The sequence below is a fragment of the Salvelinus alpinus genome, chromosome 27 (genome assembly GCF_045679555.1).
Source record: "Salvelinus alpinus chromosome 27, SLU_Salpinus.1, whole genome shotgun sequence".
NCBI classification, from domain to species: domain Eukaryota; kingdom Metazoa; phylum Chordata; class Actinopteri; order Salmoniformes; family Salmonidae; genus Salvelinus; species Salvelinus alpinus.
The window spans coordinates 31,007,573-31,020,537 of NC_092112.1; the positions used below are offsets into that span (position 1 = coordinate 31,007,573).

At 42.0% G+C, this 12,965-nt stretch overlaps 1 protein-coding gene across 2 annotated transcripts in view; it reads right to left on the reverse strand.

Annotated features, from left to right (window-relative positions):
• Positions 1–12,965, reverse strand: part of LOC139556371 (nuclear receptor coactivator 1-like) — a 109,084-nt gene that overhangs the window by 48,322 nt on the left and 47,797 nt on the right. For both annotated transcript variants that reach the window (XM_071370272.1, XM_071370273.1), the window contains one exon: positions 3,871–3,976. In XM_071370272.1, the coding sequence (XP_071226373.1) occupies positions 3,871–3,959 (89 nt within the window). In that variant the 5' untranslated portion in view covers positions 3,960–3,976. The remainder of the gene's footprint in view (positions 1–3,870; positions 3,977–12,965) is intronic.

The window sequence follows — 12,965 nt, forward strand, 5'->3', positions numbered from 1 at the left end:
CATATAACTTTGACTATTGGATGTTCTTATAGGCACTTTAGTATTGCCAGTGTAACAGTATTGCTTCCATCCCTCTCCTCGCCGCTAACTGGGCTCGAACAAGGAACACATCGACAACAGCCACCCTCGAAGCAGCGTTACCCATGCAGAGCAAGGGGAACAACTACTCTAAGTCTCAGAGCGAGTGACGTTTGAAACGCTATTATCGCGCACCCCGCTAACTAGCTAGCCATTTCACATCGGTTACACCAGCCTAATCTTGGGAGTTGATAGGCTTGAAGAACAGCGAAGAGCTGCTGGCAAAACGCACGAAAGTGCTGTTTGAATGAATGCTTACGAGCCTGCTGGTGCCCACCATCGCTCAGTCAGACTGCTCTATCAAATCATAGACTTAATTATAACATAATAACACACAGAAATACGAGCATTAGGTCATTAATATGGTCGAATCCGGAAACTATCATCTCGAAAACAAAACATTTATTTTTTCAGTGAAATACGGAACCGTTCCGTATTTTATCTAACGGGTGGCATCCATCAGTCTCAATACTCCTGTTACATTGCACAACCTTCAATGTTATGTCATAATTACGTAAATTCTGGCAAATTAGTTCGCAATGAGCCAGGCGGCCCAAACTGTTGCATATACCCTGACTCTGCATGCAATGAACGCAAGAGAAGTGACATAATTTCACCTGGTTAATATTGCCTGCTAACCTGGATTTCTTTTAGCTAAATATGCAGGTTTAAAAATATATACTTCTGTGTATTGATTTTAAGAAAGGCATTGATGCATCGTGCTTCTACACCTGCATTGCTTGCTGTTTGGGGTTTTAGGCTGGGTTTCTGTACAGCACTTTGAGATATCAGCTGATGTACGAAGGGCTATGTAAATACATTTGATTTGATTTGATGTTTATGGTTAGGTACACGTTGGAGCAACGACAGTCCTTTTTCGTGAATGCGGACTGCATCGATAATATGCAACGCAGGACACGCTAGATAAACTAGTAATATCATCAACCATGTGTGGTTATAACTAGTGATGATTGATTGATTGTTTTTTACAAGATACGTTTAATGCTAGCTAGCAACTTACCTTGGCTTCTTACTGCATTCGCGTAACAGGCGGGCTCCTCGTGAGGCAGGTGGTTAGAGTGTTGGACTAGTTAACCGTAAGGTTGCAAGATTGAATCCCTGAGCTGACAAGGTAAAAATCTGTCGTTCTGCCCCTGAACAAGGCAGTTAACCCACCGTTCCTAGGCCGTCATTGAAAATAAGAATGTGTTCTTAACTGACTTGCCTAGTTAAATAAAGGTGTAAAAAATATTTATGAAAACTTGAAATCGGCACTAATTAATCGCCCATTCCGATTAATCGGTCGACCTCTAGTATGTTGTTATGATTACACCATGAGTCGTTTATCATGAAGCATACACCCCCGCCCTTCCTCTTCCCAGAGAGGGTGTTTATCTCTTTCGGCACGATGCACGGAGAGCCATGTTTCCGTGAAACAGAGAATGTTTCAATCTCTGATGTCTCTCTGGAAGGCAACTCTTGTTCGAATTTTGTCTACCTTGTTGTCAAGAGACTGGACATTGGCTAGCAGTATACTTGGGAGCGGTGGGCGATGTGCACGTCTACGGAGCCTGACCAGGTGGCCGCTTCGTCTTCCCCCTCTGCGGAGCCGTCAGTCACAGTGGTCAGGTATTCTGCCACTGTGTATTCTCTGTTTAAAATAGCATTCTAGTTTGCTCTGTTTTTTTGTTAATTCTTTTCAATGTGCCAAGTAATTATCTTTTTGTTTTCTCGTGATTTGGTTGGGTCTAATTATGTTTGTGAACAGAGCCCCAGGACCAACTTCCTTAGGGGACTTTTCTCCAGGTTCATCTTTCTGTAGGTGATGGCTTTGTTATGGAAGGTTTGGGAATCGCTTCCTTTTAAGTGGTTGTAGAATTTAATGGCTCTTTTCTGGATTTTGATAATGAGCGGGTATCATCCTAATTCTGCTTTGCATGCATTATTTGGTGTTTTAAGTTGTACACGGAGGGTATTTTTGCAGAATTCTGCATGCAGTCTCAATTTGGTGTTTGTCCCATTTTGTGAATTATTGGTTGGTGGGCGGACCCTAGACCTCTCTCTCTCTCTCTCTCTCTCTCTCAGAGACCAGAGACACACAGGGGCGTCTCGTTACCTTGGGGGCCGATCAGAGCTCCCAGGGCCGCTTGGTGGGTGGGCTGGAATCCCGGGCCTGAAGCCAGGCCACAGGGCAGGCATGCTCAAACACACACACACACAGGGGAGGCGCATGCATTTGCACTCGCACACGTATACACACAGTGGATGCGCTCACATCCACACCCACACTCTAGCAGCAGCCCAGCAGCTAACTGGGTTAGCCTAGCACTGACAGCTGGGAATGACTACTAGCTCTACAATGACCATGTGTGAGATATAAGAGGAATGCAGGGACTGACTACGGATCAGTTTGACCTTCTCTCAAATTCCACCAACGGAAGAATACATTTTTAGCCCGCTGAATCTGAAAGTAAGTTGCAGAAGAAATGTGGTAAACATGATAAAATATATATGAGTGATACTTGAGAAGTGAGGAGGATAGAATGGGATTAATAAGGGCTGTTCTGCTAGCAGTTATTAAAACTGTGTCTTCGGCAATCCCTGGCCCACAGGCTAATATTTGTGTGTGAGGGGGAGTGAGTGCACATATAACTGCTTATGTGTGCGTATGTACAGTAACTATGTGTGTCTGTATATGTGAGTGTATGTATGTGTGTGTATTGTATGTATATGCAAGTGAGTGAGTGTTGGAGACGAGAGCACTGAAAGTAGGTCAGTGCATTGCCAAGGCTGCTTGTGCGCAGGCGTGCTGAGTGTGGTGTGTGTAGGGTGTGTGCAGGTCAGGCGATGTGTGGGGTTGCTGTAGAAACAGAAAGGCAGCTCTGTACTGTGCTGTGCTTTACAGTGCTGTTGATCAGACTGCAGTTACATTAGCCTATTGAGGCCTTGTAGAGGAGACCCTAGCTATAACTCAGCAACACAGATCAGCCTGCTCCAGTCCAACACCACAGACACACAATCCTCCTGGGCAACCTACATCCACTAACACAGCGTATGTAGGGCCAAATCAGCACACACTGCCTACTTTCTCAAAATCTTTCAAATTCTTACACAAATCTCCCTTTGACATAACTGCATGATTGCACAAGAATTCAAGTTTAATACGTGTGCGCTAGCAGTGTGCAGGTCAGGTTGAGATTCTGCCCTTACTGTGCTCTTGGCACAAACTCCTATTCCTCAACACCAACAGGGTATGTGAAATATGCGGCCATAGAAGCGGGTAGTGAAAGACCAATATGACCCATAGAAAGCAAGTGACAAGTTGCCTGGCTACCCAAACTCCTTGCTCCAACCAAACGCTATGCCACGCCCACGGACGTTAGTTTCTTCTCCGCAATGAGTCTGCATCTGAGTATCTCCCTGACGATTTCTAGAATGGAAATACATTCTAGACCGTCTGATTGGTCCCAGAAATCGATGGGTTGGGCCATAGCCAGAACACCCGTATGAATTCAGTTTTGAGTTGTCAAGCAAGGTGACAATTGACGCGGTGACTGTGTGTTGTGACTGGGGTGGCTATGCAAACACAGATAAACATAAAAGGCCATATCTGTTGGCAGCTAGCTAGGCTATACGTCTGAGAGGATGCTTCTTATTGAGTATGTAGAGTAGTGGAAAGAATTTATGCTTGAAGGACAAGGATCATCATCATCCTCATCATCATTGTCCTTCGTTCTGGATGAGAGTGTCTGCTAGTTCTGAGTGACTAACGTGAATGCACTGTGTTCTTACCTCTGGCCTGAGATGTCGCATAGCGAGCCCTTCCTCTTACGAGGCTCTGACGTGGCAGGGTCCAGTGCCCTTTCCCCTACAGCACTCATTCTGAGCTTTAGCACACCTGGGGAGAGAAGAGAACTGAGTCAGAACCAGGTCAGGCATGGGAAGCGAATGGGACCCCTCCGATCACACACACACACCTATCGCTGGCCTAATCAGTGTGCATTTTATCCACTCCCTGACCTTGCCCTGCAGCCCTAACCCAAGCAGGGTTATCGGTAGTGAGTCTGTGCTGGGGGGTTTGATGAGGATTTCTGCGGCTGGCTACTTGGCTGAGGGTCACAGGCATGTACTGTAACTGTAGGGGAGACATACAGCACCACAGATCAAAGATGAAGACTAAGACTGGTTAAATTAAAGAGGCCTGTCCAGTGCAGATTTGTGGCGCTGGAATTCACAGTGATCCATCACAGCTGTTGTTAATGAAAAAGACAAAAAATGTCAACTCATATTTGTGCGTCACACTGACTGGCGTTGGTAAAGAGTCATGGAGTTTATTAGGGGTTTCCATAATGCCCAAATATAGCCCGAAGTGCTGTTATTGCTGAATTTTGTTTAGCTGTGATTGTTTTTCCCCCCTCCTCTATGCTCCACGAGCAGTGCGATGTCTGATTGTGGTTCAACATTAACTATGGTTTGTGTTTGTCTGCAGCCATATACGCACTACGTATATGAGGCTGCAGACACTGTTTGGTCAACCTTTGGTCGACCGTTGTGACAACGTGGTCAGATGGCTGTGTGTGGTTGCCTCCCCACTGGCCCCACAGGATCTGATTTGATCCTTGATTTGCAGAGCACCGCAGGATGCTACCTCTCTCTGTCCCTGCATCAGGTGTTGTCAGTAACTAGCTGTAGCCATGGCAACTAGACACGCTCAGGCAAGAGTCTTTCTGTGAGGGAATTCTACACCTCATCTGTCTGACTGAGAAGAACACAGTTCTAAAACATCAGTCTCATGAAAGCATGGATCCTACCTAACCTACATAACATACCATGGATCCTACCTAACCTACATAACATACCATGGATCCTACCTAACCTACATAACATACCATGGATCCTAACCTAACCTACATAACATACCATGGATCCTTCCTAACCTACATAACATACCATGGATCCTAACCTAACCTACATAACATACCATGGATCCTAACCTAACCTACATAACATACCATGGATCCTAACCTAACCTACATAAAATACCATGGATCCTAACCTAACCTACATAACATGGATCATACCTAACCTACATAACATACCATGGATCATACCTAACCTACATAACATACCATGGATCCTAACCTAACCTACATAACATACCATGGATCATACCTAACCTACATAACATACCATGGATCACACCAGTCCTACAGATTGGTAATACAACATATATGTACAGTACACACACACGCACACACCGGGGTTGTGCTCAATTCCGAATTGACTCCCATTCAACTCATGAGTTGAAATTCAAATGGAATGGACCACACCCCACAGGATGTAGAATTTAAGTTTGAGTGACAGGTAGTAGAATTTAAATCAGTGCAATTCAAAGCAATTCCATTCAGTCATAGAACATTAGAGTTTCACTGAATCTGACAGGTCACACTTCCAGATACCAAAGAATATATCACTTCTCTCTAGAAACAATGTTCATATACTTTTCAAATCGAAGTTTATTGGCCGCGTACCTTATGTAAGAAATGACACTTAAAAAAAACTAAATACTTCAATGTTGTCTAGGAGCTAGAAACAGGGCAACCGTGTTATCCGACGCCATCTTGAAACTTTTGACCTTAGTGCTTAAAATAGCCAATTATATTTCCACCAACCATTTCATTTGTGTGGCTTCTTTTTGAAGGCTTTAGGGTAAACTTGAGGTTTAAACTAATGCATTCTGGGAAATGTAGTATTTCCCCAATGTCGAAAATTATTTAAGTGATTAATGAAATAGAATATTCACATACAGTGCCTTCAGAAACTATTCACACCCTTCGACTTTTTCAAAATGTTGTTGTGTTACAGCCTGAACTTAAAATGGAATAGATTTCGTGTCACTGGCCTACACACAATACAACATAATTTCAAAGTGATAATGTTTTTAGAAATTATTAGAAATTAATACAAATAAGCTGAAATGTCTAGGGGCAATAAGTATTCAACCCCTTTGTTATGGAAAGCCTAAATAAGTTCAGGAGTAAAAATGTGCTTAACAAGTCACATAATAAGTTGCATATAAGGGCTCACTGTGTGTGCAATGACAGTGTTTACCATTATTTTTTAAATGACTACCTCACCTCTGTACCCCACACGATTATCTGTAAGGTTGGTCCCTCAGTCGAACAGTGAATTTCAAAACACAGAGTCAACCACAAAGACCAGGGAAGTTTTTCAATGCCTCGCAATGAAGGTGTCACCTTATTGGTCTATTAACTAATTTACCACCTGGTGATGGCACCAGTGATGCCAAAACTCCATCTCACCAGAACAGGCTGACATTTCAGGCAGTCGTTTCAAACAGATCTTACACTAAAAGGGCATTGTCATTTTCAGTGTCACAGTATTATCCCAACCTCTTCTTATGTTGGATCCCGCAACGCAGTTGGCATCAGTTGCTGGGACTGCATGTATCTTTCCAGTGATCCTGCCGACCAAGGACGGGTCTGAGGAGCTATTTGGCGTCGCAGCTAGCCTAGCTGCTAGCTAGCCTAACATCAAGCTAGTGAGGTGTTCTTGAACGCAGCCCGCGATGCCAGTGGTATCTCTCTCACGTGAAGGACCTTTTAAGCGAACAAAAAGAGACCTATAAGCAGTTGTTACAACAACAAGAAAATAGTTTCAAGTGTTTTGTCCAAATACTCATATATTCTACAAATAAAAGAACGGACGACCTGACCAGAGAGGTCCAGGACCTGAAGAACAGTTTGCAGTTCTCCCAGGGTCAGCTCGACAAGTTGAAACAGGAGAACGGCAAGATGACAGCAATCTGTAAGTCATTGAGAGAGGACATCAGATCTGTGTGTGAATCCATGATAACAATGCCAGATAAATCAGACTCTCGAGGGACAATCAAGGCGAAACAACATGGTTGTGGACAGAATTGTAGAATCTCCACATGAGACCTGGGTGGAGTCTGAGGACAAAGTGAGGGTAATTATCTGAGAAATTGAAGATAGACCACAGGAAGTTTGAGGTGGAGTGCGCCCACGGGTTTGGAAAACCCTCCACCGGCCCAGGTGATAGGCCCAGGCCGATAGTGGTCAAGTTCCTGAGGTTCAAAGACAAGGTAGCTGTTCTGGAAAGAGCCAAGAACTTGAGAGGAATGTATATCTTCCTAAACGAGGACTATCCTGAAGCTGTGCGCCAGAAGAGGAAAGAACTGATCCCAGCCATGAAAGCTGCCGGAGCACGTGGGGATATTGAGTACATCTGCTACGACAGACTCATTGTCCACCCTCCTTCCCAGAAGCCTGGAAGGGATGAGAGAGCCAAGCCTATGGGATCGTAGCCTCAACCCCACAAACACACCAATTTATGAATGGACTGCTGAATGTATTTTTTTTATCTTGCTTTGTCTGCTCTTTTCAATATTATGTCCATCTCTGATAAGCTACCCAGGAAAGGGCTGAAAATAGCCCATATTAATATGTATAGCCTTAGAAATAAGGTTCATGAAATCAATAACTTGCTAACATCAGATAACATTCATATATTAGCCATTTGAGACTCATTTAGAGAAATAATTTGATGATACATCAGTAGCAATACAAGGATTTAACAACTATAGAAGAGACACATTTTTATGGGGGAGGAGTTGCTGTATATATTCAGCGCCATATCCCTGTAATGCTTAGAGAAGATCTTATGTCAAGTGTTATTGAAGTGTTGTGGTTCCAGGTTCACTTGGCACATCTAAAGCCTTTTATTTTGGGGTGTTGCTATAGGCCACCAAGTGCTAACAGTCAGTATCTAAATGATATGTGTGAAATGCTTGATAGTGTATGTGATGTAAACAGAGAGGTCTACTTTCTTGGGGACCTGAATATTGACTGGTTTTCCTCTAGCTGTCCAAGAGGAAGCTTCTTACTGTAACCAGTGCCTGTAATCTGGTTCAGGTTATTAATCAACATACCAGGTTGTTTACAAACACTACAGGAACAAGATCATCCACATGTATTGATCACATTTTACTAATACTGTAGAACTTTGTTCTAAAGCTGTATCTGTACCCATTGGATGCAGTGATCACAATATAGTGGCTATATCCAGGAAAGCCACAGTTCCAACAGCTGGGCCTAAAATAGTGTACAAGAGATCATACAAAATATTTTGCTGTGACTGTTATGTGGATGATGTTAAAAATATTTGTTGGTCTGATGTGATTAATGAGGAGCACCAGATACTGCACTTAAGCAATTTCATAAATTCATTCTTCCAATTATTGATAAACATGAACCTGTTAAGAAACTGACTGTTAGAACTGTTAAGGCTCAATGGATTGATGAGGAATTGAAAAACTGTATGGTTGAAAGAGATGGGGCAAAAGGAGTGGCTAATAAGTCTGGATGTACATCTGACTGGCTTACTTACTGTAAATTGAGAAATTATGTGACTAAACTCAACAAAATGAAGAAACAACTTCATTATGAAGCCAAGATCAATGATATAAAGAATGATTGAAAAAAGTACTTTAAATGAAATTATGGTCAGAAAGACCAATTCAACTCCATCTTTCATCGAATCAGATTGCTTATTCATCACAAAACCATTTGATATTGCCAATTATTTTAATGATTATTTCATTGGCAAAGCGGGCAAACTTAGGCAGGAAATGGCCACGACAAACAGTGAGCAATGTTGTTCATGCATAAAAAACAAATAATGAAATAAAAGCAGTGCAAGATTGAATTTTGTAAGTTAGTGTGGGAGAGGTGGAAAAATGATTGTTAACAATCAATAATGACAAACCTCCTGGCATTGACAAAATAGATGGAAAGCTACTGAGGATGGTGGCTGACTCAAAAGCCACTCCTATCTGTCATATCTTCAATCTGAGCCGAGAGGAAAGTCTTTGTCCTCAGGCCTGGAGGGAAGCCAAAGTAATTCCGCTACCCAAGAGTGGTAAAGCGGCCTTTACTGGTTCTAACAGCAGACCTATAGGCTTGCTGCCAGCTCTTAGCAAACGGTTGGAAAAAATTGTGTTTGGCCAAATACAATGCTATTTCTCTGTAAACAAATGAACAGACTTTCAGCATGCTTATAGAGAAGGGCACTCAACATGTACTGCACTGACACAAATGACTGATTATTGGTTGAAATAAATTGATAAGAAGATTGTGGGAGCTGTACTGTTAGATTTCAGTGCAGCCTTTGATATTATTGACCATAACCTGTTGTTGAAAAAACGTAAGTGCTATGGCTTTTCGAGCTCTGCCATATCGTGGATTCAGAGCTATCTATCTAATAGAACTCAAACGGTTTTCTTTGATGGAAGCGTCTCTAATGTTAAACATGTAAAGTGTGGGGTACCGCAGGGCAGCTCTCTAGGCCCTCTACTCTTTTCTATTTTTACCAATGACCTGCCACTGGCATTAAACAGTCCATGTATGTGGATGATTCAACCATATAAACATCAGCAACCACAGCTAATGAAGTCACTGAAACCCTTAACAAAGAGTTGCAGTATGTTTTGGAATGGGTGGCCAGTAATAAACTGGTCCTGAACATCTGGTCCTACAAATCATTCCTTAAGTGGTAGACCTCAGCTGAATCTGGTAATGAATGGTGTGGCTGTTGAACAAGTTGAGGAGACCAAATTATTTGGCGTTACCTTAGATTATAAACTGTCATGGTCAAAACATATAGATTCAATGGTTGCAAAGATGGGGAGAGGTCTAGCCGTAATAAAGAGATGCTCTGCTTTTTCGACAACACACTCCAAAAAGCAAGTTCTGCAGGCTCTAGTTTTGTCTAATCTTGATTATTGCCCAGTCATGTGGTCCAGTGCGCCTAGGAAATACTTAGTTAAGCTTCTGCTGGCCCAGAACAGTGGCACTTTTTGCTCTTAATTGTAATCAGAGGGCTGATAAAAATACTATGCATGCCAGTTTCTCTTGGCTAAGAGTTGAGGAGAGACTGACTGCATCACTTCTTCTTTTTATAAGAAACAATGTGTTGAAAATCCCAAATTGTTTGCATAGTCAAATTACACGCAGCTCTGACACACACACTTATCCCAACAGACATGCCACCAAGGGTCTTTTCATAGTCCCCAAATCCAGAACAAATTCAAGAAAAAGTACAGTATTATATAGAGCCCTTATTGCATTGAGCTTCCTTCCATCTCATATTGTTAAAAAAAACAGCAAACCTGGTTTCAAATAACAGATAAAGCAATACCTCGCGGCACAACGCCTCCCCCCTATTTGAGCTAGACAGTTTGTGTGTATACATTGATATGTAGGCTACGTGTGCCCTTTTAAAATGTATGTAGTTCTGTCCTGGAGCTGTTCTTTCTAATGATGTTCTATATTATGTAATTCTGTATTATGTTTCATGTTTTGTGTGGACCCCAGGAAGAGTAGCTGCTGCTTTCGCAACAGCTAATGGGGGATCCTAATAAAATACCAAAATACCAATACCTTTTGGTAGAGGGTAAAAAAAAAAAAAAAAAAAGCAGACATTGATTATCCCTTTGAGCATGGTTAAGTTTTTATTACATTTTTGGATTGTGTATCAATACACCAAGTCACTAAAATGATACAGGCGTCCTTCCTAACTCAGTTGCCGGAGAGGAAGGAAACCACTCAGGGATTTCACCATAAGGCCAATGGCAACTGTAAAACAGTTATGAGTTTAATGGCTGTGATAGGAGAAAACTGAGGATGGATCAACAACATTGTAGTTACTCCACAAAGCTAACCTAAATAACAGAGTGAAAAGAAACTGAATTTTGTACAGAATTAACATATTCCAAAACATGCATTCTGTTTGCAATAATGCACTAAAGTAAAGCTGCAAAGAATGTGGCAAAGAAATTAACTTTTTGTCCTAAATACAAAGCGTTATGTTTGGGGCAAATCCAACACATCACATCACTGAGTACCACTCTTCATATTTTCAAACATGGCGGTGGCTGCATCATGTTATGGTTATGCTTGTCATCGTCAAGAACTGGGACTTTAATAGGATAAAAAAAAACAGAATAGAGCTAAGCACAGGCAAAATCAGAGAGGAGAACATGGTTCAGTCTGTTCTCCACCAGACACGGAGACAAATTCACCATTTCAGCAGGACAATAACCTAAAACATAAGACCAAATATACACTGGAGTTGCTTACCAAGATGATATAAAATGTTTCTGAGTGGCCTAGTTACAGTTTTGACTTAAATCGGCTTGAAAATCTATGGCAAGACTTGAAATTGCCGTCTAGCAATGAACAACAAAAAAACTTGACAGAGCTTGAATTTTTGTTTTTAAGAATAATGTGCAAATATTCAGGTGTGAAAGCTCTCAGAGGCTTACAGTAATCACTGCCAAAGATGATTCTAATATGTACTGAGTCAGGGGTGGGAATACTTATGTAAATGAGATATTTCTGCATTTAATTTTCAATAAATTAGCAACAATTTCTAAAAACATGTTGTCACTTTGTCATTATGGGGTATTGTGAGTAGATGGGTGAGAAAATCTACTTAATCCATTTTGAATTCAGGCTGTAACAACAAAATGTGGAATAAGTCCAGGGGTATAAATACTTTCTGAAAGCACTGTACATTTTTGTTTTCCTTGATTATTAATTTTAAGAGTTTGTCATGATAATCAATTGTTTCATCAATATTTTATACGCATGTATATAACGACATGTTTTATGTATATTTGTATGGACTACACCTAATATATAGAATAGAAGAGGCATTTTAATTTCATTGAATTTCACTGAATTCAATTATATTTCCTTGAATTAAAATTTGCAATTCTGTATACGATTTACTACTTCAATTCAAACTCAAGAATTTAATTGGAATTTGAGGCATTCTCAATTAATTTCTGAACTGAGCACAAGCCTTGCACATACACACATCATTGGTATGGCCAGTGTCAACAGCAGCCAGTGCTCTGGTGTATAGTTCAGTGTGCTGCATTCCTGACGGGGGGCCACTGTGACTGGCGTTATTCAGGACCTCTCAGGCCAAGACTCACCCCCCGTGTCCCCTCCACCACCACCACCACCCTCTCCCAGCTCACTCAAGCTTTGATCCAAAGGCACCGAAACAAGCCGCTATTGTCACAGCACAGAAACCCAGGGCAGCCGCGCAGCGCGCAGGACGGCCCTAATCCCCACTAGCCTCATTTGCAGCATTTCACCTCGAATCAGAGCCTCCAACACAGGCCAAAATAGCAGCCCCTTACAATTCAACCCAGGCTGGAAAGGTAATACCTTATAAACAGTCCAGCAAATAACACAAACACCTCAGAAGTCAAAACACCAGCACCATAGACAGGCCAAAACAAGACTGCAACTAACTTAGACACATGCCAAAACACTGCATGCACACACACACATCCACAAACAATAGCGTCAACAGCAACAAAAGCTTCACATCTCACCCTCTGAAATTTCCCTACAGTCCATCCTGCCTTTAGGACAATTTTTATTTTATTTTACTAGGCAATTCATTTCAGAACAAATTATTATTTACAATGACGGTCTACCCTGGCCAAACCCTGACCCGGGCGACGCTGGGCCAATTGTGCGCCGCCCTATGGGACTCCCAATCACGGCCGGTTGTGATACAGCCTGGAATTGAACCAGGGTCTGTAGTGATGCCTCTAGTGCATTAGACCACTGCGCCACTCGGGAGCAAAGGCCTAGATGGGCCTTTCCATATTAATGTATGAGACTTATACAGACTGATAGTTTGGTGCCAGTGGTCAATGAGATGATTCTGTTGTCGACCATTATTTAATGAGCACATGTTTACTGTGGTTGGTTCTCTCACACAATGGTCTGCTCAACTTAATGAACCAGATTCTCCAACACAAG